Source organism: Mustela nigripes, chromosome 13 (genome assembly GCF_022355385.1).
Source record: "Mustela nigripes isolate SB6536 chromosome 13, MUSNIG.SB6536, whole genome shotgun sequence".
In the NCBI taxonomy this organism is placed as follows: Eukaryota; Metazoa; Chordata; class Mammalia; order Carnivora; family Mustelidae; genus Mustela; species Mustela nigripes.
Window position 1 is genome coordinate 116,684,869 of NC_081569.1, and position 22,722 is coordinate 116,707,590.

At 48.6% G+C, this 22,722-nt stretch overlaps 1 protein-coding gene across 5 annotated transcripts in view; it reads left to right on the forward strand.

Moving 5' to 3' along the window:
• Positions 1-22,722, forward strand: part of TTC7B (tetratricopeptide repeat domain 7B) — a 246,124-nt gene that overhangs the window by 170,483 nt on the left and 52,919 nt on the right. For all 5 annotated transcript variants that reach the window (XM_059373525.1, XM_059373527.1, XM_059373526.1 and 2 more), the window contains 2 exons: positions 10,568-10,684; positions 17,486-17,583. In XM_059373525.1, coding sequence (XP_059229508.1) covers positions 10,568-10,684; positions 17,486-17,583 — 215 coding nt within the window. The remainder of the gene's footprint in view (positions 1-10,567; positions 10,685-17,485; positions 17,584-22,722) is intronic.

The following is a 22,722-nucleotide window of genomic DNA, read 5'->3' on the forward strand; positions in this document are numbered from 1 at the left end:
TCATGCAAGGTGTTTCCTGAAACATCTGGGTCCCCAGCACCTAGCCCCATGGTCGGCAAGCTGCAAGCATGAGTACATGTTTGTGCAATAGGTGGTTGAAACTGAAGACCCTGAGAAGTCATCTGGGAGCCTTAGTTCATAGCTAAGCATATCACTACCTGTGTTTCTTCTACGGTCCATTTTGGACCGTAATTTGCCAAGTTTGCTATATAAAATAATGAGTTCTGCTTACTGCATGTGGGGCATAGTAAAAGCACCCAGCCAACTGCAAAACACATCCAACAGTCCAGATATACAATTGAATGTCAGTGCATTCATAATGGTCTTTTTGCATTTTAAGGTCATGAAAGTTTAGTATTTACTATTTGTTTAAAAACAAAACAAAAAACACCTGAGAGGAAAGAAGATACATAAGACAAGCTCCACATTTATCTCATGAGTACTCTCCTGGGAGTCCTGAGCCAGAAACAGCTGGTAGGGATCAATAAGCCTACCTACAGATGATCTGATTCACTGTCCTTTGAATACCTCTCTAGTTAAAGGTCAGAGAGCCCCCGCTTTCTGCTGAGGCCGAGGAAAGCAGCATTCCCGCCTTCGTGCCACTCACAGTGACACGTGAGGAATTATTCTGGAAGGTACCGAGGGCCTCAGAGGAAACAAAGATTGCCACCGTGGCCATTGGCACCCCTGGAGAGCAGGGCCCTCCATGAAAGCGCCAGCCCCCAGGGACATGGGTCCTGCTTCTGGTGTCCTTCATGCTGCTAAAACAAAGCCAAATAAAACTAAATCCAACCCTTCGTGGCATAGTCCACGAGAACACGCAGGACGTAAAGTCAGAGAATGTGAGGAATGTGCAACAGGCTGGGATTCACAGCCGCAGTTCCCTGGTGGAAGGACTCCAGATCCCAGAGAGAGGCATCGTCTACCTGTGGTCCCAGAGAGCTGGTTCAGTTTGCCGACACCCTGCCTGGTTTCCTCCTTTCTGGCTCCCATCCTGACTTTGAGTGGAGGGTGCCATTTCCATCCTACAGGGCCTGATGGATCCCTCTGCCTTCGTCACATCTGGCTCTGGGCTCTTCCCCTTGGAGGATCCCCATTCTTTTGGGCTCTGCCATCACCCACTAAAATAGGCCCACATGTCTCCTGTCTTCACTTGAGCCCCCATCCTCAGACCTGAGACTATGGGGAAATCGGCGCCATGGGAACTGAGTCAGAACTAAAGACAGGGAAACACTCCCGAGGTCTGGCCTTTGGGGAGGGGCCGGTCAGTAGTGTTACTTCAGGCTCACTGCCTCCCCCATTTTGGAAATGACCAAGGGCTTTGTGGTTCAGAGAGAATAAACTGGTTTTTGTTTGTCAAGCCAGATCATTTGATGGGAAGACTTACATTCAGATATTTCCTGATCACATGTTTGCTTACTAGATGGTTCCGGGGCCAAGGGCACTTGCTCACCACCTTCCTTAGTGAAGCAGAGGGCAGGGCATCCCCCCCCCCCCGCCCCCAGGAGACAGCGCTCCAGAAGCAGTCCTGACCGCCCACGTCCACGCTTGGCTGCTTTGTGGATGGCACCGCGTGAAAGGACTCTCTTCAACAAAAGTGCCAAACGTGGACACTGAGGGAGGTCCTTGAGACACGGGCAATGTGATTCCAGGGGTGTTTTCATTCACCCCGTCTGTGTCATTTCCAGCTTGGGTGCTAGTTCAGTCACTGGTCCAAGTTGAGATTCATAGCCGAACCGGGAGCAAAAAATGAGCCAATCCCGGGTTTCTTGAGGTGATTTATTTTAGCTAAATATGTCAGTTGTTTGTTTGTTCTAAAAATACCGCTAGAAGGAAGGGGGCGTATTCCAGATTGTTGACACTTTGACTGAAATGAGAAGCGAAATGTAACTGATAGGGGATCTAACAGGAGCTCCTGCCTGTCATGAAGAGGACGCCGGGTTAGGATACCGGAGAGGCACAGCCGAGTTCTCGCACACGGGGGTCGGTCCGCCGCAGCACCCACCCCATCGGGGACGAGGGGCTGCAGAGTTCTGGAGAGCAGGGCTCCTGCTCCGGATACTTGAGTTTGTTAAATATGTGTGGGGTCCATCTCCAGGACCCAGGAGACCTGGAAGCCTGGCCCGAGATGACACTCAGGGTGACAGCGAGGCCAATGTAGGGACATGCCGAATAACCGCCCAGATGGGCTGGCGCGCGTTAGGCAGCATCTCCTTCTTGAGCAACTCGAGATCTTAAAAGTGGTCAGAATTTTAGAACTTCCTCAGTGGTTAAAAACTCTCAGACAGAAGTTTGTGGGTAAGCCATGGGGTCAGTTCCTAGACAGGGCTTTGACCCTAGAGAAGAGCCGCACTTGTCAAAACCCCCTTTGGTGCTTGTGTTGGCAAACTGGCATGGAGTCGGTGTGGGCTTTAGGGTTTTACAAAGACAACCAGGTACTCAGATTTGACTCCTGAAAAGCTTGTAAACTGGGGGGTTTCTGTCTGGCTGCCTGTGCCTTGACATTGGCTCACTGAGTCCTGTTAGGTCAGCGCACATTTTAAAAATGTTTGGATTTGATTACCTCTTGGGTAGGCGGGCACGACTCCAAATGCTCCCGAAAGTCTTGAGCTTGGCTCCTGTTTACTTGCCTGATTGTGGAAGACATTGGAGTCTTCTGTCCTCAAAGAGGACTCCCAATAGCCGTGGATGACCGCTCAGGGCTCTGAAGACTCAGGGTGCCCTGTATGTGGGTGACCGTGTGAATGTGCCCCCTGGGTTGGCACACTGACCCTCCCTGGGGACAGTCTCAGGGAGGACCTGGACCGGGTTCTAGGGCAGCCATCAGAAAGCCATCCCGGAAATCCTCTCCAGAAGGAATGGAAGTGTTCCGTTCAAGATCATGGGTAGAGGCCCCCTCCATTTGTGGGCTTAATGGAGGTGGTTGATCAGAATTCCCACTGAATTTAAGCATAAAATACTCCCAGAATTCTTACTGGAGTGAAATAAATACAGGTAGAATTTCTTAAGGGGAGGGACAGTTATGGGAACTCTTTCCTTTGGAGGTCTTCTAAAAAATCAGCATATTGAAGGTTTGGATGGAGAGTTATGAACCAGAGTGGGGGTTCCTGAACTTAAATTTGCACACAGATCACACGGAGTCATGTTACATGAAGATTCTGGCTCACCAGGTCTCAGGGGGCTTTGCACTGGGGGCTCACTGAGGCGGCCAGCCCCAGACCACACTCCTGAGTAGTGAGGCATTATAGGGACCGCTCAAGACCTTGTCCAGCTTTGGATTAATTGGAAAAATCTATGTATTTTTTCCCCTAATGAGCCAGTGTACAGTGCGTCAGTGCAGCAATGAAGTAAGCCAAGTGGTCAACGAAATTGTCTGTTTCCTGCATCACAGTTGATAGATGGACCATTCATTAAGGTGATGTTTACTGAATGTGCCCCATTAGTGAGTCCCTGAGCAGTATTTGATGTCGAGTGGGAGCGGTGCCGTGAACCAGTTCCTTACTGCCCATCGCTTCCAGCAACTGTCAGAGGACCCTCAGGACGGTTTGAGGCTGCAGCTCTGGGGCGGGCAGAGCTGTAAACCCAGCATCATCGTCCAGTCTTATGGTGGAGGGGACTCTGCTGAACTGTGTCAGCCCCAAGGACTTCCCGGCCAGGCACAGTATGGCTTTTCAGCAACAGTGACTCAGCCCAGGATCAGAGGCTGCTTTTTTGCCAGGAACACCACCATCTGGGATTGGATTGTTTTGACCCCCAGCCAGGAGAGGCTCGGAGACCAGCACACAGTAGGCCATCAGGAATGTTGGTGACAATGACATTGAGTTAGATTTCCTTCTTGAGAGCCACACTGAAACCTGGAAGAAACCCCTCGTTCCGCGCTAAGGGGTTGGTTCAATCTGTTTGGCCACATTTCCCCTGCCTGACCAGCGAAGGGCTGCCTCCTTCTGGGTCCTTTCAGACTTGGTTCCCAGCTGACTCATCTGGCTTCAAATTGCCATCTATCTCCCCTTCATCACCACATGCTTTTGGCACGTCTCTTTTGATTTCTCCTGCCATTCTGATCTATGGCTTGCCAACCATCTTCTCAATTTAAAATTCCATTTCAACAAACCTGTGCCCCCCACACCGGCCCCCTCTGCCCGACCTGTTTCTTTCACCTGGTGACTGAGTTGCACTTTCTTTCAGGTGACCCTCCTCAGCTCCCAGGTCAGGCTCCCTGGAAGGGAGAGATGGGGATGGCATCCACCGTCCCCATGGCCGTGGCCTCACTTGGGCAGACACCACGTGCTTTTCTTCACAGCTGTTTGGCATCCCTGCCTACATTCGGCAGATAAACAAAGAGCAGGCTGAGCGCAAGAGCATTCCAACCCAGGCCAGCACAAAATACCAAATGTTCAAGGTTCCCGTGATTTTCATTCTGAATCAGCTGCCTTGAAGACAGCATTTACAGATCGGCTAATTAGTGTGGGGTTTGTGTATTAATATGCATGTTTCCTCCTTGATGCACTTAATGAGCACTTTTTTTTTTTTATGCTGCCAGATAAGGTCGGAGGGAATCATTAATTTAGTATTTCTCTAAACTTTTCTCATTTACTGTCATCGAGAGTTCTTCACCAGAAAGCTTTGTAAGGCATATTAAATTTTAGCATTTAGAAATATCTACCCTTAGGGCCCCTGGGTGACTCTGTGGGCTAAGCATCTGACTCTTGATTTTTGGCTCAGGTCATGATCTCGGGATTATGAGATTGAGCTCGGTGTCGGGCGTGGAGCCTGCTTAAAATGCCCTCTTTCTTCCTCTTCCTCTGCCTCTCCCCACCTCCCTCTCTGGCAAAAAAAAGAACAAATAAAAGGAAGGAAGGAAGGGACAGAGGGCGGGAGGGGTGGGAAGGCAGGCAGACTGGCCCTTCTACCATTATCTCAGGCCCCAGTCTTCTGGCCCAGATCGCAGACACCACTCCCGGGCATATCATGGTTGCTCATACCTCCTTGACGATGCTGGAGATGTTGTCCATCTGCCCGCCTGAAAGACCCCTCCCCAGCACCCCCCACCCCGTGAGGGTCCCACTTCTTCTCTGCAGTCTTCCATGACCCCCCCCCTCCGGCAGAGTCTCCTTTTGTGCTGCTGTAGAATTTTGTCCATATATCTGTTCATCACGTATCATGTGTACAGAACACTCGACCATAAGGGAAGATACCATGTCTAATTCCCCTTTGTCGCCTCAAGGGCATAATAGGCACTTTTAAAATGATCGACAAGGGGTGCCTAGGTGGTTCCGTTGTTTTAACACCTGCCTTTGGCTCAGGTCATGATCCCAGGGTCCTGGGATCAAGCCCCATGTCAGGCTCTCGGTTCAGAGGGAAGTCTGCCTCTCCCTCTCCCCTGGCTCATGTCCTCTCTCTCTCACTTTCTTTCTCTCTCTATATATATATCTCTGTCTCAAATTTTAAAAACTTTAAAAATAAATAAGTAAATAAGAAAATGATCCACAAAAGGGTGAACAGATTTGAATTCATTCTCAGGTACATTGACATATAGGTGCTCAACGATACAAATACAGGATTTTAACAGATTGTAAAAGACATTTTATAGATATGAGGTGAGGAAGGAAATAGCGTTCTGCCGAGGCTGGGGGTCATAGAAGATGTCAGACAGTGGGGTTGTCACAGTTGGCCGTGGGAGGGGCTCTGCGGGGAGGACTTATGGGAGGTAGATGCAGCACCTTGAGCTGAGTGGGAAGATGTGAGGGTCTACATTGAGCTCACGGAGTGGCTCTAGGGTCCGGCAGGATGAAACTAAACCAGACTATTCCTCTGGACATGAGTGTCAAGTCACTGGAGGCAGTTCCCAGGGAGTTAGGAAAGTCTTCCTGAGGAAGATCATCAGATATCAAACCAGACCCTGATAAAAAGCCACTTTGATATGTTCCCTGAGGTGCCTAAGGACAAGTCACAATGCCACACACCCCAGAGCTTTGCTGGGGGGTGTATCTTCTTTCTAAATTCTACACCAAGCCGAACGCAGCTGTTCTTTCAACAGGTATCTTGGGAGTCATAAGAAATTCCAAAAATAGGGTAAAATATTATTTCCCTTGGGTTTAATGAAAGTAAAACCTTGATTAACTGAATCCTTCAAATGACTAGAATTTTACATGCACTGAACTTTGGGGTGAGAGAGGCAAGTCACAAAAAACTCAGGCCAATGCGATCATTTTTTGAAGAAGTTCACATGGTGTATCCTAGCAACAGTCCCCCCAGAAGCGCAGCCCCATCTTCCTGTGGCCATGCTCAAGTTCCAGGGCCATAATCTGTCCCTAAACCGGGAATCCTGCCTCATGTTTGTGGCCAGGTCTTTTCTTCTGCTTGGACTCTTAAGTTGTTTGAGGGCCAGGGACTATATTTTAATACCTACTTTAAATTCACACAGTAACGCACGTCTTCGCATTATCATAGGGTCTTACGTATTTGGCAATGGATTAGAAAATGTTGTCTATTTTCGTTAACATCAGGAGTGCCGTTAGAATATTTTAAGTCACTCTTCCTTGTTTCTTGTTCAGTGGATCTGGGTTCGTAGTTCTGGTCTACCAAAGACTGGCATTATGAACTTAGGCAAATTACTCTAGATCTAACCTGCAGGGTTGGTATAAGAATCAGCGATTAAATATTTCAAGTGTCTGGCAGCAGCTGTTGTTCTTAATTTGCTTGTCTTGAAAGCAGAAGTTTCCTGGCTTGTCCCTTATTATTCCAGGGTTGAGAGGTCTCTATTTTCGTATTTTCTGGAATTGCATTTCCATTTGGGAGCTTTAGCTTCTAGTACCTAAGGTTGGCTTTACTGAGGTGGGGGGATGGAGGTAAGCAGTTATTTGACCTGGAAGATGAGTAGATGCCTGAAAAACAGAGATGGGTGGAAAAGGTATTCCAGACAGAAAGAATAATAGCATGTGCAAAGGCCCAGAGTCATGAGGGAGAATCACATGGAAGAAGCCGATCATGGCTAGAGTGGGAGATGTCCACGATGGACAGTAAGCAGACCGAGGCTGAGCATTTGGGCAGGAGCCAGATCAGGAAGAGCATTGTGTGAGATGCTAGATTTGGGCTATCAGTAACATAGTCAGATTCATCCATCAGCAGGCTTCTTCTATCTAGTCTTCATTAATTTCCTGTAAGTTTCAGTGAGTCTCTGAATGAAAACTGTTGTAGTTAGGTTGATGAACTTTGAGCCAGATATAGGGAGTAGGAGTAGACCACTTTCCCAGCACATGGCTTCTTACCAAGAGAAACACCTTACTTGATTCATGGCCGGTCTCTGCTGCTGTTGCCCTGTAGACTGTTTGGGCCTGCAGTCCCTTCCGCCTGCTCATTCCACATGCAGGAATGTCAACGATGCTGGTTTGTCCCAGGCTTTTTTATGACTTCTTTCTTAAGATTTTATTTATTTATTTGAGAGAGAGCAGGGATGGCAGGGAGGGGCAAAGGGAGAGGGAGAAGCAGGCTCCCCACAGAGCAGGGAGTCTGACGCGGGTCTCATCCCAGGACTCTGGGATCAAGACCTGAGCCAAAGGCAGTTGCTTCACCGACTGAGCCACCCAGGCGCCCTCTTTTTCATGACTTCTAGTTTTGTCCTCTGGGTTTCCTCAGTAGGTTGAATCTCTGATATCTTTGGACATCAACTGCAGCAAACCAGTGCCAATCACTGTTTGTGTTCTCTTCATTTCTGTGCTAATGTGGCATATGCCCAGCCCGATGTTTTCGAACAGTCTTGAAATGTGTGCACAGGGTTCAGCAAATAGGAAGACAAGCATCACTTGTCCTGTGTTCAGGACGGTCTCTGCCCATATAGCCACACTGAAGTTTGAGGACATGATGAGGAGGAGCAGTGTCCCAGAGGCGGTGCCTCTGTCTCCTGCTCTTATTTGTGTATCCAAGAGAAAACTGGGTTCAGCCTGTCGGCGCCCCCCAATCTGCCCATCATCTGGGAGGCACCTGACAGCAGCTGCCAGGCTTTGCTTTTGCTCCCCTGCCCATGTTTTCCAGCTCATTCTCTCTGCCAGTCTCTCTGTCATGCTGTTCCTCCCGCTTCACTTCCAGGTGCCTTTCCCATCATTTGTGCTCAGCAGTTCTACTATTGTTCTTCCTGTCTGGTTCTCTGAAATTCAGCCCACACCTTTTCAACTCCATATCCTGAGTCAAGTGTTTGAAAGCTGTTATTTCATGTTAATTAGAAGTTCTTTTTCCAGCCAAGAAGCCTTGCATGCAACCGTTCCCCCAAGTTGAGGCTTAGAGACAAGCTCTGGCATTCTGTACTTGGGGTACAGTTAGAGGACAATTGGACAGTTAGAGCCACACACCACCACATGTAGGGCAGCCTTCCCTATGGCCTCACCCCCTCCCTGGGGCCAGTGAACTCCAAGCTTGGCTAAGCCAGAAGAGTTTGCTGTGCCTCCCAGAGAACATCACCGCAGTCCTAGGTGGGATCTTCCTTGGCCAAAATTGCTTGGCAGGAGGGTCTCTGATCTCTGAAAAAGTCTCTGCCAAATGCTGCAAAGTGACCCTTTGGCAGCTTCTCCTCCCTTTGCAACACACTTCCCAGTTGACCCACGTTTGGTGGGAGATTGTGATGCAAAAAGGCTCCTCCCACTTTCTGGACTGGTGATGACCTCCGCGGGAGCTGGCACCTGGCTCCTAAGAAACCCCTCAGAGAACTTGCACTTCTTGAAATGTTCTTGAGCAGAAGGCAAGCCCTGGTCTCACGTATAGCCTCAGCCTTTACGCCCACCTGCTTATGGCTCAGGGGTGTATCCTTGCCCTCACCTGGCCCATTGCCATCATCCCTGGTGTCCACAGACCCAGACTCGAGGAGGCTGCAGCCCTGAGCCCTCCCAGAGCCACCAGCAGCCCCTTGGGCGTCCTCTGTTCCATCTGGAGGGAGTGGGTGGTAGGAACCCATTCCAGAGTTTGGGAGGTGATGCATTAGGACCACCCTCTTTCCATCGCCCACTGAGAAAAAAGAGACTTCCTCCAAAATGCCTTCGGTTGAGACCATTACATCATGCGTGGTTGAGGAATTCTCTTGTTATGTCTAACTTAAATCATTGGATATGCATTTCTTAGTCTTCTGTGGTTTGTAGAGAAAGTCAATGAGCAAATGTGGATCTTAGGCCCCCCCGAGCCTTAAAGCACAATCCTAGGCACTGTGGAAGTGAGGGGGTGGTGTTCTATTATGGAAGAGAGATAAATACCACCCACCAAGAAGGGTCCTTACACACCTTGGTTGTGTTGTGAAGTGGCACAGAGGAGGTCTTTAATAGGCAGGAGCTTCTCCCATCTCTTTCTTCTCTGTATTATCATTAACAGCAAACACCAGCTAATGTGATAGAGAGTAGAGTAGACCGAGATGTAAGCGTGGTATTATTTGAGGAGGTGGGGTTGTAGCTGGGCTTAGAATTCAGGAAGAATTTAGGAAAACAGTAGGTTCATACAGATCAAAACTGAGGACACAGCATGTATATTCATAGAGTTAGGAAAGAACCTGGCCTTTGGCCAATCAGTTATACTCGTAGGAGTACTGGGTCCGAAGGGATGCATGGCACAGAATGAGTTGGTGAGACAGGCGTGGCTGGTGGGCAGGGGCCCTTCGAGGACTCAGGAAGGAATTTTGACTTATTGTTATATACAGTAAGGAATCGCTGTAGTTTCTTGAGCGGGGACTGAAACTGATTTTTAGAGATCTTCATAAGGTGGTTTCTTAGAGCTGCGCAACTCGGGGGAATAGGCAGACCACCAGGAAGTTATCTGGGCTCATGCTGGGGCTTCACAAGGGTAGTATTAATGAGCTCAGGGACCAGGGGAGCTAAAGTCTTCAGAAAGGCATAAGTAGAATTCAGGAATGGGATAACCAAGGGGCTGAGAAAGAGAGAACGGTCTAAGCTTATCTCACAGAAGATCTGGACAGAGGGTAGAGCCACTGGTGGTAATAAAAATAGGGAAAAGAGAGTTGGTGATTGTGGATTGAGCTGGTGAAGTCCTAGTCCTTCAGTAGCAGGGCTGGGAAGATCTGAGGGGAGAGCCTGAGCCAGACGCCCCCTTCTTTATGTGCCTTTTCGATGCTCACATGTTAACCTTCACATGATGAGGATCTTTGTGGAAAGGGATTTGTAGATCATTTATATCAACTGACTCATGTCTTCCATGTAAATCTGTAAATAAATCAAGATTTGGTTTTAATGAATTTTCGAAGTTTTACAAATAAATTGGTTTTGTTTTAAAAAGCAGGCTCTTAATAAAATCCCCGTGTTCTCAATAAAATTAGCCACTCTGATGCTTTTAAGTTGATCTCAAATCATCACGTTGACTGCACCTGCATTTGCCTTCAGTCTACAAGGGCACGTATCCAGCTAGGAGTTCTGGAACCCTTGCCCTTGCTACCACCACTTCCCTCGGATCAAGCCTTTGCCCACCCCATTCTAGACTGAGTGCCGTCCCTTCCAGGTCTAGGCCAGGCCATGTGGGTGGTTCTAGCGAGACTCTGGCTTGAGCTGTGTTGTTTTCTCCCTCTGTCTCCCCATCACAGACTACTGTTTTCCAAAGTGAAGTTGGAGTCTCTCTGCCGGGGCCCAGATGAGGCGCTCCTCACTTGTAAGCACATGTTACAAATATGGAAATCCTGCTACAACCTAACCAATCCCAGGTAAGAGGCCAGCGGGGCCTGTTTTGCGTGGTTTTTGCATGGGTCCTCACCTCCCGGAGCCGTCTCAGGTGGGCACTTGGCAGGCAGGCAAGCCCCCTGCCCCCCTGTGCACCTCCAGGTCCTCGTGAGCAACAGATAATCGCAGTGGAGCCATACATACTCCATTTGTCAGGGGCCTTTCTCCCAGGGGCTGATGAGGCCCCCAGACTGGGGCTTGCTTTTCTTCTTGCTGCTGCCGTGACCCATGAGGCCCCAGGCCCCATTGATCTCCACCTGATTTCTCTCAACCATCCATTTATTTAAGTTCATGGACAAGTCTTAGCATCTTTGTGGTAATTGATGGATAGACTAGTCAATTACATACTTAAGATGTAGGGGGGTCTTAGAATAGTATTTAAAAGACCTGCAGAGACAATAGGCCATGTCCTACCAAGGAGAGGAGAGATCACCATGATGGGCAAGATAAAATGTAATTGTCAAACCATTAAAATCATGACACAAATATAAAATGAGCATGTATCAGAGGTTTTATTTACCTCATTAGCTAACGAGGGAACCAGTAAAATGTTAAGATTCATTCAGAGAAGAATTGGAAAGATAGATATCCTAGGGGCACCTGGGTGGCTCAGTGGGTTAAAGCCTCTGCCTTCAGCTCAGGTCATGATCCCAGAGTCCTGGGATCAAGCCCCGCATTGGGCTCTCTGCTTAGCAGGGAGCCTGCTTCCCCCTCTCTCTCTGCCTGCCTCTCTGCCTACTTGTGATCTCTGTCTGTCAAATAAATAAATAAAATATATTTAAAAAAAAAAAAAGAGTTACTGAAATGAATTTGCAAAGAAATGCAAAAACAAAAACAGTATTCTTACAGGACAATGAAATATATGGTTTGGGTTTGTCTTTTTACAGGGTGGAAATCAATTTTGTCTCATTTGCCTGCAGAACAGTAAAATGACCTTAATCAGTTGGAGTCAGTCAAGGGCACACCCCCACCCCGACTGAAGCCGATTAATCGGGGAAAGGCCCCCTAGTCAACTCCCAAGTCATCACTGAAAGACACCCACTAACCTGTTGTGCCCATTTGCAAGTCTTGGGCAGTTTTTCCTGGCATCTATTTAAATTACTAAGTGTGTCCTGCCCTTGGAAGGAAGTCATTTAACGAAAAGGGACCTAATAATCCAAGTGCATTCAGACAACAGCTCATACGCTTGGTGCATTTTTTAAGCTCATAGCAAGATGTACGGACAGCCCACAGGAGGCTCTTAAACGTCGGGAGGCTAAAAATATTCAACTCAAGTCGTAAATGTGTACTAACTAAGGATGTCACTTGCCCCTTACAGCCCCCCCGCCCCCAGGGGGAGGCAACAGGCTAGTGGCTTTGCTATGCAGGCCCGGGGAGAAGAAAGGTGGGGTGGGCGTTAGGGAAGCAGCTGAGTGCAGGAGGGGTTCCACGTGGGATTTTATTTCAGCCGTTAAAATACTCAACATCAGGGCCCTCCGTGTTAGGGGACGGGTCCTTGTGAACTAACATTCAGCAGAGTTGTGACCACAGCTGGGCCTCATGAGCTGCCCAGTGGGAAGGGAGGGAGCTCATGCTGTCTGGCCCCAGGCCCAGCAGGCAGCCCCATGCCCCTTGCAAAGCTGGAGTCTCGAGAATTAGCCAAGAACCCCCTTCGTAGCTCAGCCCGTGGCGCGTGATGGCCCCATGCTCCCTCTTCCTCTCGGTGAAAAGATAATCCTAAAACTGGCCTCTTCCCTTTTGCGGATATGTTCTGAAAATAAAGATCATTTTAATTTTTAAAGAATTCCACTTTTCTAAGTCTGTAAGCAGAAATAGAAAATGCCCATGTTATGTTCCCCAAAAGCCCCCCACTCCCAGCCTCTCCGAAGCAGCAGGATTTAGGGAAGTCTTGGCCACAAGCGCCGCTAACAGGAGATCCTCCCCAGGCTGGTTGCTTCCGTCCTGGAGCATTCCTTTGCCCGTACCCCCGTTCAGAATGAGAAAATAAACCCATCGGCCTTCATGTTGCCAATTTTCCCTCCGTTCTCCACACCTCTCCCACCTCCCCACATTTCCTCCCACTTAGCAACCAAGAATATTGGATGTGAGGAGAAAAAAAATAGCAGAATTGGAAAGCTTTTTTAAAATACTTAACCAAATGCCTGGGCTGTGTCCATGCTTCCTCCGTTTCCTGAAGGATCCTGCAGGGCCAGAGAACCCTGGCTCCGGGCACAGAGTCTGGAGGGGGTGTGGGGGTGGGCGGGGGAGGACCCATCACCGGTTTGCGAAACTGCTCCCTCCAGGGACTCCCAAAGCCTTGGGGGAGGGGGAGGGGGTGGTAATTGAGCAGCCCCTTATTAAGGAGCTTCCTGATTATTTTTTTTAAACTTTATTTATTTTCTCTGGGATATAAATAAATATTTCTCCTGTAGGCCTTACCATTGCGTAAATCTAGACATCCTCCCCAGTATGGTCAGGTTAGACTCTGGCAGAAGAATGAGGCATAAAGAGGGGAAGGCTGCCTCTGGACAAGGGACGGCATACTTCCTCGTTCTCCAGATAAGGCCAACTCTGGGTCCAGCAGCGTCAAGTTCATGATCAGGTCACGCAGGGTTCTAGAAGAGAGTAGAATCGCATGAACAAGTGCATGAGAAGCCTCCCTGCTTTTAAAAAAAAAAAAAAAAAAAGGCAACAAAAACTGGGCAGAGAGCATCCTGGTAGGTTTCTGCTTCCCCTGCCAGGGCTCTCTAATCGCCCACCCCCTCCCTGCTCCACCCTGGACTGGCACAGGCCTCCACCGCGGTGAGATGATGAGGCACAGAGGGAGATCTGAGCAGTAACCGGCCACGTGGAGAAGAGGCCGAGCTTTCGGTGTCCCCTGCAACTCGTTCCGTCCTGATTTTTGCTTGAAGGAAGATCCCACTGAGCTAGTCGCTGAACCGAGACGACTTAGACAACTCGCAGAGAGTGTTCCACCTGCAGGCTGGGAATGCAGCTCTTGCTGCGAGCGGAGTGGTGGGTGGCATTTTCTCGAGTGTACACTTGGCAAGGTGTGTGTCATTTCAGAAGCCTGGATTTATTTGCTGGGTCTGCAGTTTGACTTGCCTTTAGGAGAGAAAGCTGTCTCGTGTTTCGTCTCCTCTCTCTCAGTAGAAGAGCCAGTCCCTTCAGTTCTCGTGCCCGTTGGCTCAGCTGCTCAGAATAGCGTGACTGGGGACCAGGGCCTCACTGGAAGGTTCCGGCCGCCTCCCAGAACGGACAGTCAGCTTTTCAGCTGGGGAGGGCAGCCCCCTTCCCTGGGCCATCCGTGTGGGCCTTACCTCCAGTCCCTACATCAGCCTCTCGAGACCGCAACTCTTCTTTCCATTTTATAGAAAATAAGCAAGGCCGAATACATTGCCTAAATTTTCCCAATTAAAGAAGCACTAGAGCTCGGATTCAGGCCCAGGTCTGCGCTGACATCAGAGGCGCCACTCACGCCACGTCTCCCAGTCAGCAACCAACTTCTTTCCCTTTATTTTTGTTTTTCTGTTGTTCCCCACTTCTTTCCCACCCCCTCGCCCCAGCCACGTGGACCATCTCCATCCAGGAGCCATGTGATCGGAAGACAAGGTTTTCTTCCCCAGTCCTATCTCAGTCACTTACTTACAGAGCACTTTAAGTTTTTATTTGTAAAAAAATAATAATAATTATTATTATTTATATATATACATTATTATTTATATATATACATATGTATGTATATATAAATAAATATTTTTTTACAAATAAATTTTTTTTATTTACAAATAAATTTTTTTTTAACAAATAAAAACAAAGTGCTCTGTAAGTAAGTGATTGAGATAGGATATATATGCTTTCTTTACTGTAACCTCAAGTTGGAAGCTGGAAACCCCATCTGGTACCGAATAGTCACCCGTGTTTGGGGAAGATTTTCTTTTTACAAAGCGTGCTCTCCTTCCATCTTCCAAGCGGCCCCATAGAGCAGGCCAAGTCACATTCCTTCACAACTCATTTTACTGATGAGAATTGAGGGTCCGGGGTCTTGGGACCTTGCCTGGACTCTTGTTAATCAGCGATAAGGGGCCTGGAGAAAAACAGGCATTTCCTCCTCTCCCACCTGCCCCGCTCTGGCCTCTCATCCCAGGCCTCTTGTCTTCCATCCAGTAAATGCTTGCGGGCGCTAGTTCAGAAGCAGGTAGGAGCCCGGGGTTGCCGCAGAGACTCCCGGGCCCTCACCCCAAGCCCACCACCAGCTTGCCTCTTGTGTTTAACAGCCTTTGCGGGCTGTGGAAGGTGGAGGATTTCCAAGAGAAGCTCCCCGTTTCCGGTATAACTTGACAGGACCGCCACAGGACTGTACTCTGAATGTTCAGTCCTGACGGCGAACAGAAGTCCCCCGCATGCGCGAGTCTACCTGGGGGAGTATGCACAGCTTACATACCATGGATTTGGGGCTCCTGCCAGTGCCCTCCCCCTAAATCTTAGCACCACTGACTGGGAATGGTTTTCCTTCCCTTCCTGCCGTCCTCCTTAGGAGGCGCTCCTGGCAGCCTCTGGGCCAAGCACAGAAGAGGTGAGGTCCCTGGGCAGTGAGGCGGGAGTGGGTGGTCCCTGCCAAGGGCCCAAGCAGGGTCCCACAGGGAGAGAGGAAGACTTTCGTGAGCGAGACTGGCCAGAGTGAGAGAGGATTTGGGTTTTAGCAGCAGTTTCTAACATTCAGAGCAGGAGGCCCTTAACTCAGCTTCCCCACACCTACCATTGCACTAGAGGGCTGGGAATAAGTGGTCTTCGGAAAGTGGCCAGCCACATTCACCTCGGGTGTGTGTTTGTAGGTATATGTATTTACGATGACATCTTCTGAATGTTCTGTCCATATGACCTCAGTTCAGCCTCACACCGCTGTGTGTAGGAAAACAATCCTTACCTTCATCTGACAGGGAAAACACTGAGGCACAGGGAGACTAGGACCGGAGTGACCTACTTGTTAGGAACAGACAGAAGATAAGATCCCAGAGCCCTGGCCAGCTTCCAGGACCCAGCAGAACACGTGGCCGCTAATCCTGGGCAATGAGACTTGGTGAGATGGGTCAGCCCGGAGGGTTATGGCCAAAGCAAACCCATCAAAAACCCAGGCAAATCCTTTTCCTGCAATGCCTACCACCTTACCATGTGCCCTAGAATCCCCAAGACGATGCAAAAAATCACTATATTTTGCAATGACATCTTCTAAAAATCTCTGAGGCAGGGAGCCGTTAAGAGTATTCGGATCATAACTCTTGGTAATATTTTTCTAATAATTACAATAAAAATATATACATGAACAGACCAGTGTGAGAAATATTCAGTCAGTAATGTGATTCATGAACATTTGTAGCTACTTTTATGTTGTCTTCTGCTCAGAGACAGTTACTGTTTCGCAGTTGTGGAAATAATTAATAGGACAGTTTCCAAAAACTGTGTCTCCAAAGATGTAATAAGTATAGGCTGGCAGATAGTCTGTACTGAAGCAAGTTTCCGTCTGTTTCCTGTGGATTTCTCTAACTACATCACTGGACGTGGAAATTACAGCCTGTGAGCCATATTAAGTTTCATACCAAATCTTGTTTGTACCGCTTTTAGCAACAGCTGCATACAGGAAGGAAATTGTGTCCCTTTATTATAGAATTTGAACTTCTTAACAAAAAAAAACCAAAAAACAAAAACAAAAAAATACCATGCCTAGAGCCCCCCGATTGACAAAACAAAAGAGCTTCAAAGAAAAGCATTATGGACTCAAACCTCATGAGACAGATGTGCTGCTTTTCAGAGCTTCTTGGATGGAATATCATGATAGAAGAAAAAAGAAGAATGCAACTGTTTTTGCTTGCAAGCTTCTCAGAACAAAACAACACCAGAGTCTGTAGGAGCGAAGGTCCCCTGTGTTTCATTCCACTGGGGCCCAAGGTGGTCTCCCATGTGACTACCCAAACAAATGGTGCCAAGCCTGCTCTGTAGTGGGGCTGGGGAGGGGGGATTCAGGGCAGGAAGCTGCCGGCCTGGGAGCTGGTGCCCGAAGCCTGCTGTATGTGCTGTGTGTTTGCAAGGCCCAACATTCTCTGGCTTCCCATCAATGCACGAATCAGATGTGGGCGTGGGCTGGTACATCCCCAGCTCCTCCAGTGACCAGCAGCTCCCTGTGTGATCTCGTGACTATTAGATAGGCCACGGCTGTGATTGCCCTTTGAAAAGTAGGAGCCAGGGGTTGTTCTCAAATCTAGCTACACATTGGAGCCATCTGGGAAGCTCAGCAAAACGGGGACCTCGCCAGAAATACTGATGCATTTGGTCTGGGGAGAGGCCTTGACATAAGGGTCTTCTAGAAATGCCCTGGGTGTCTTCCCTGGGCAGGGAGGGCTCCAGCTGTAGACCGTTGATTTGTAAGACAGTTCAGGGGAGGTGTGTTTATGGGCTTGATGCGTTCCAAGACTTCCTACACGGAAGGCCAGTCAGTTCCCCGTTAGAGGGCAGACGGAGAACCTGGCTTCAGGTTTTCAGTTTTGTATCTTATAATGACACCAAAGAGGCTAAAATTAGCAAGGGTCTGTGGGTGTGGTTTAAGCGTGTTTGTGACAGTGAACATGGAAAGGGATCCCAGTCCCGGCCGAGCCAGGACACAGGATGCCTGGTAGGCAACGGAGAGGGGCTAAGGAGCATCCCAAACGCACACAAGTTGTTACTGCACATCAGGGGTCGGTGATGGTTGATTCTGTGTCTCTCCCTCTGCCCCCTTTCCCATGACTGACCTCTGCAGCTGTGTTTTGCAGTGATTCTGGACGTGGGAGCAGCCTCTTAGATAGAACCATTGCTGACAGACGACAGCTTAACACAATTACTTTGCCAGACTTCAGCGATCCCGAGACAGGTGAGAATAACAGACCAGAGGGGACGGAGCGGTGTCCGCGAGCGCGTGGAGCCTGGCCCCGAGTGGCGAGTGGCGTGGGACAAAGACGGCCAGGGCCGGGGCTCGGAAATGTTCCTTACGCTAAGAGGTTAAACTCAGTTGAGGCACGTTTTCTCCAAGTGTCTTTCCAAGTGTGTGTTCACAGTGGGGGATACGCTGGTGCCTGGCTGGCACAGTTCTTTTGAGATCTATTTTACCCCATGCTCTCAAAGCCTCAAATTCAAGACTAAAATTAGATTTTTCACATCCCCATGAAGCTTCCCCTCTGCTTTTCGGTTTCTCCCTTTCTCTTTAAGTTTCAGATCTTAGATTTTGATTTTTAATCAGTTGAACATAGGAACATCCCCCCCCCCCGCCCCCAGCAAAAATGTCCCTTAGGGACCCAGGTGGGTCCTGAGCTTCTGATTCTCGGGTCCCCTGAGCACATGTGTACAACCTTGTCATTTGCGCTTCCACATTTGCCTAAGGACAGAGGAGTAAATACGCCTCTGTCGTTTTCAAAACTCCAGACAAGTAATTCTAATAGTTCTACCGACTGTTCCGTGGCTATTTGGAAAGAAGTTCCCCTCTGCTTCAGGCCTCAAAGGTAGTTCCAGAGCGTGATTTGAAAGAAAGCTGGTGCTGTTGCTTCTTCAGCCCCCCATGCCCTCCCCCCACAGAGGGCCTGTATAAGGCTTGCTCTCCAACCGCATGTGCCTCCTCTTTTCTGGCTGGCTTCATGAAGGGAGCTGCCAGGTCCCTCTCCTGACCTTGTGACAGTCCCCAGCCCCTGCCCAAGTCCTTCCAGAGAAAGCCAGAGAGCAGCCCTCGGGTATGCACAGCTGTCTCCCGAAAAATCTTGGCCCTGGCAGGATGGGAGAGAGACCACCTCTAGAAGCCAGCTGTGCTCCTCGCCGAGCCCATGCCCACAGCTGCCTGTAGACTTCATTCCTTTGCTAGGCTCCCTCTGACCAAAGTTAAGGTCAGCTTGAGAAGTCTGATCCCAGGGCCCCGGGGGCTCCCAGCTCAAGAGAGTGTTGGGTCTTGGATGCCACGAATTGCAGATCAGTGCAGGTGAACAGGGCTGGAGGCCACTGCTCAAACTGCAGACTGACAAAGCCACAAAGAAACTCAGCCGCTGCAGTGACCTGCCCCCTACCATCCCAGCCGCTGGTCCTCCATGGACCAGCAGTCCTGGTGGGGAGCCTCTGACTTTGCATATCACAGCAGTCCTCCTAGAGATGCGATGGAACCCCCTCGTTGCTGGAAAGGGAGGACAGGGCCATAGGCTCTAGCCACTGCGGGGTGAGGCTGGGACACCGTCGGAGGGAGAAGGAGGTGAAGCTCACTAAGGCACCAGCAGCAATTTTGGCTGATTCAGAACAGCTGCCGCGCCTGCCCGGGGCCGTCTCCCCCCTTCTGCCCCCTCCTCAGGATCCTGTGAGGACAGTCCTACTAAATTCAGACCCCTTTCCTTCCAGCTGGCCTGGACCTTAATTTCCCCTGCAGTCCCAAGACTCGAATGCCGCATCGCACCGAATACAGATTGTGGCAGAACAGAGGAGAGGCCCTTGTTATTTGTTCTCCCCTTTGCCCCGTGGGACATTTCCCCTGGAGACTTCAGGAGTGTCCCCGGGCAGGTTAGACCTTCTGAGATGCGGGAGGGTCCAGGTGAGGTGTGTACAGGGCGGGGCGCAGTGAGGGCGTTGCCGCACCCTGATCCCTAGTGGGGTTGGGGCCTCTGCTCCATCCCTCCCGCTGGAAGCCCAGGGTGTTGGAGTGGGGCGCTGACACAGATGCCCTAGGACAACAGGACCACGGCACCGCCTCCAGGCCTGGCCACTGGCCATTTGACTGTTGTTGTAGGATCCCTGCAAGATGATTCCTGTAGGAATCGTCTTTTACCGGTCCTGCCCTCAGAGCCCGCAATTACTGGTTTACACACCACTCCCTACTGACCCAGGAGGCCAGGGAATTAGAAATGGGGAAGGCCACATTAGGAGGGCTTATCACTGCCAACTGGTTATAAATGAGGGTAGAACATGCTGAAATGACAATTGAAATCAAAGAGACAAAAATGAGGAAGACGCATCTAAAAACAGAAAGCGTGCCTCCATCTTGATTCCTAGAGCCCAGTTTCCTGTAGTTCAGCCGGCGCACTCTCACTTGCACGCCTCCGGATGGCCTGACTGGGGGACATCCCGCAGAGTCTAAGTTCTGATTCACAAGGTGCCACAGAGAAGTTTTGCTCCCATCCCTGCACCCCCGTCTTGTTTTTCCCCGAAGGTGACCATTTTTATTAACGTTGTGGTTGCCCTTCCAGTGTTTTCTTCACGCAAACAATCATAGATAAGATTTCCCATGTTCCCCTACGTCAGAATTAGCATAATGCTGTGTAGCTGTGCCATCGAGCACCTGGCACTTTTCAGTTCACACACGTCCCGAAGACCCTTCCATAGCCACCTGCAGAGAACGTCCACGTCCCCTCCGGCAACGTGGCGTTCCATGGCGCAGGCTTCACACTCCGGGCTTCTCCATCCCCTCTTCCTCCTCCTCTTTGCCACGGTCTTCAGTGCACGTGAGGGAGGAGGCTGGCCAGTTTTGAACGAGCTGGCACTGCTCATTTAGGGAAGCAACTGGGCTATCGAGGAAAAGAGAAAAGGAACTTATCCAAGGTAAAAGTGGTCCCAAATCGAAACAAAGTGACCGAGGTCTACTGTGGTGTGAGAGGACCCAGCCCTGGCAGGGGACAGCTCGCTGATAGTATTGGTCCGTGCCCCACCTGGGGCTTCTCTCCTTTCCTGAATTCCCTAATTTAAAGGGCTCGGGCATCTGACACGAGCGAAGCCGCACAGTGCTGGCATCCACAAGGACGTGGCCAGGGCCATGGTGAACCTCCACCACCGTGACCCCGTCCATTCTCCGTCACCCAGGGTACAGACAGAGAGTCCTTTGTGAAGCCACAGGCCCTCTTGGGTCCCTTGTTTTTGTGTTCCAGAACTAAAATGTATTTCCTTTTTGGTTTTGTGTTTTTTAATTTTCTGTTGTGGAAAATGTTCAAATATATCGCAACAGAGACACCAATATAATGAATCCCCACGTACCTACCACCAGCTTTCAATGATTAGTATTCCTTTTTCATCATCTCTCCTGTCCCACACTTAGTTTTTATAGAGTATTTTAAGGCAAATCCCAGACATCATACTTCGTATGCTAAAATTTCAGTATAAATGTCAAAGAGATAAGAACTCTTAAAAACTAGAAGCACAGTGCCATTATTATACCTCTGGATCATTTTAAGATGCAGGCTTAGCATTATTGATTTGGGAAGTGGCTAATTAACTAGGATGTGGTTCTCTACCTCTGAAATTGCCCATTTGAACATCTATGGAATACCGTAAGGGGAACTAGAAGCTTGGGACTGGCCCAGTCCACTGTGGCTAATGGAGTAGGTATGATTTCATTAAGTGGATGTGGCAAATTGGAAAAGCCCCAAAACAACATGATCTCCCTTCCCTTGTCACCTCTGGCTCCCCTGCCCCCACCTTTAATAGGTCCCAGCCTTGGAAAAAAAGAGGAATCCGATAGAGTGACAGTCTTAGCGTTGAAGCTATGAATCATTGTCTTTTCTTAGGAATAAGTTGGTAGTTCCTTAAATAGAGGATAAGAAAAAAATGTTTTTTTCTTCCTTTTGCCTTCAAAACAGGATGTGGAGTAAGGCGGTTTATCTCTAATCATTGGTAGATATTACCAGACACCTCTCCAAAGCAAAATTATTCTTTTACCGTGAAAGTTTAGTCCATTGTGTCTGGGACAATTTTTCATTGTAGCTGTGGTTGTCTCCCTGTTAATGGATATGTCTCCAGTGGCGAGGCATGAAGGTGGTGGTGACAGCTTCTTTCCAAAGTGCCCAGCCTGTGCACTCGACCACAGGCCAGCTTGGAAAGCTTAGCCCTCCATTGTCACGATGCTGGCACCATGACCTATGGTTATACCTCAGTATCTCTACCTAGGAAAACCTTCACTTTCAAGTAAACTTTATGTAAGTGCTTCTCATAAAAATTAAATCTAGAAATAGCCGAGGTCTGTACCTTTCCAACTGAAAAGTGGTCTCCTCTAGAATATCCTGGATATTGTAGGTTAAATATGTATTATTTTCAGCGGATCATGCTGCCGAGTCTGTGCCCAGGTAAATCGGAGTTATTTTTATTCCGTGGTGTTGTTGCAGAACAATTAAATAACCAGTGGGGAAAAAAAACAACAAATTTGTTTCCTTCGAAAAACACTTGTATTCTATTGTCCAGTAGAGGAATGATTGTGTATTACATGACCTCATTTTCTTTGCAGCTTATGTGAGTATATTAAAAGCTAGTTTATTTTTTCCTTTGTGTCTCTAAAGCTTTTTTTTTTTTTTGCCTTTATCATTTTTTTTTCTCTTTCACTTTTTTAGTGTCAGATACCTCCTCCTCCTCCTCTTCTCTTTCAAGAACCGAATCTCCTCTCCACCTGTTTGTGTCTCCTCATCTTCGTTCTCATCCTAAACCTGACATCTTTGTGTGGCCCCCCGCGGCTCATTCATTCAATGACCCAAGTCCCCGCCAGGAACCCTCTCTGTGTAAACATGGTTTATGGTTTTTCCTTTCTTGTTAGACCTGCTTCATTTGCCTGATGTTTCATTTTCTGATAATCTTCCTAACTGATAAGCTGGGTAGGAAACTCCATCAAATTTATCGGAGAGGAAAATCTTGCCAGTTTGAAAATCCCAAAGCTGTGTGGGGCAGAAGGAGACATTGTTGCCCAAGTTCCAACCTCTGTTTTGAAAAGTGAAAGAGACCTGTTTTGAGCAGGATAAATAGAAGCTTTTCTAGACAATGCTTCTGGTTCTCAGCATACTTGCATGCTTTCCTGGAGTTAATATACATGCATAAAAATCCCATTTTTAAAAAAGGCCAATTAGAACATTTTGCACATAATTTATTTCTATGAATTTCTGATTTTCTACTTAGAAATTAATTCAACAAGCATACAGTGATCAAGGTGATATCATAAAGATAATGGTCATAAGCCCTTTAAATTTGTGGTTCTCAAACTTGACTATGCATTAAAATCACAGAAACAGCT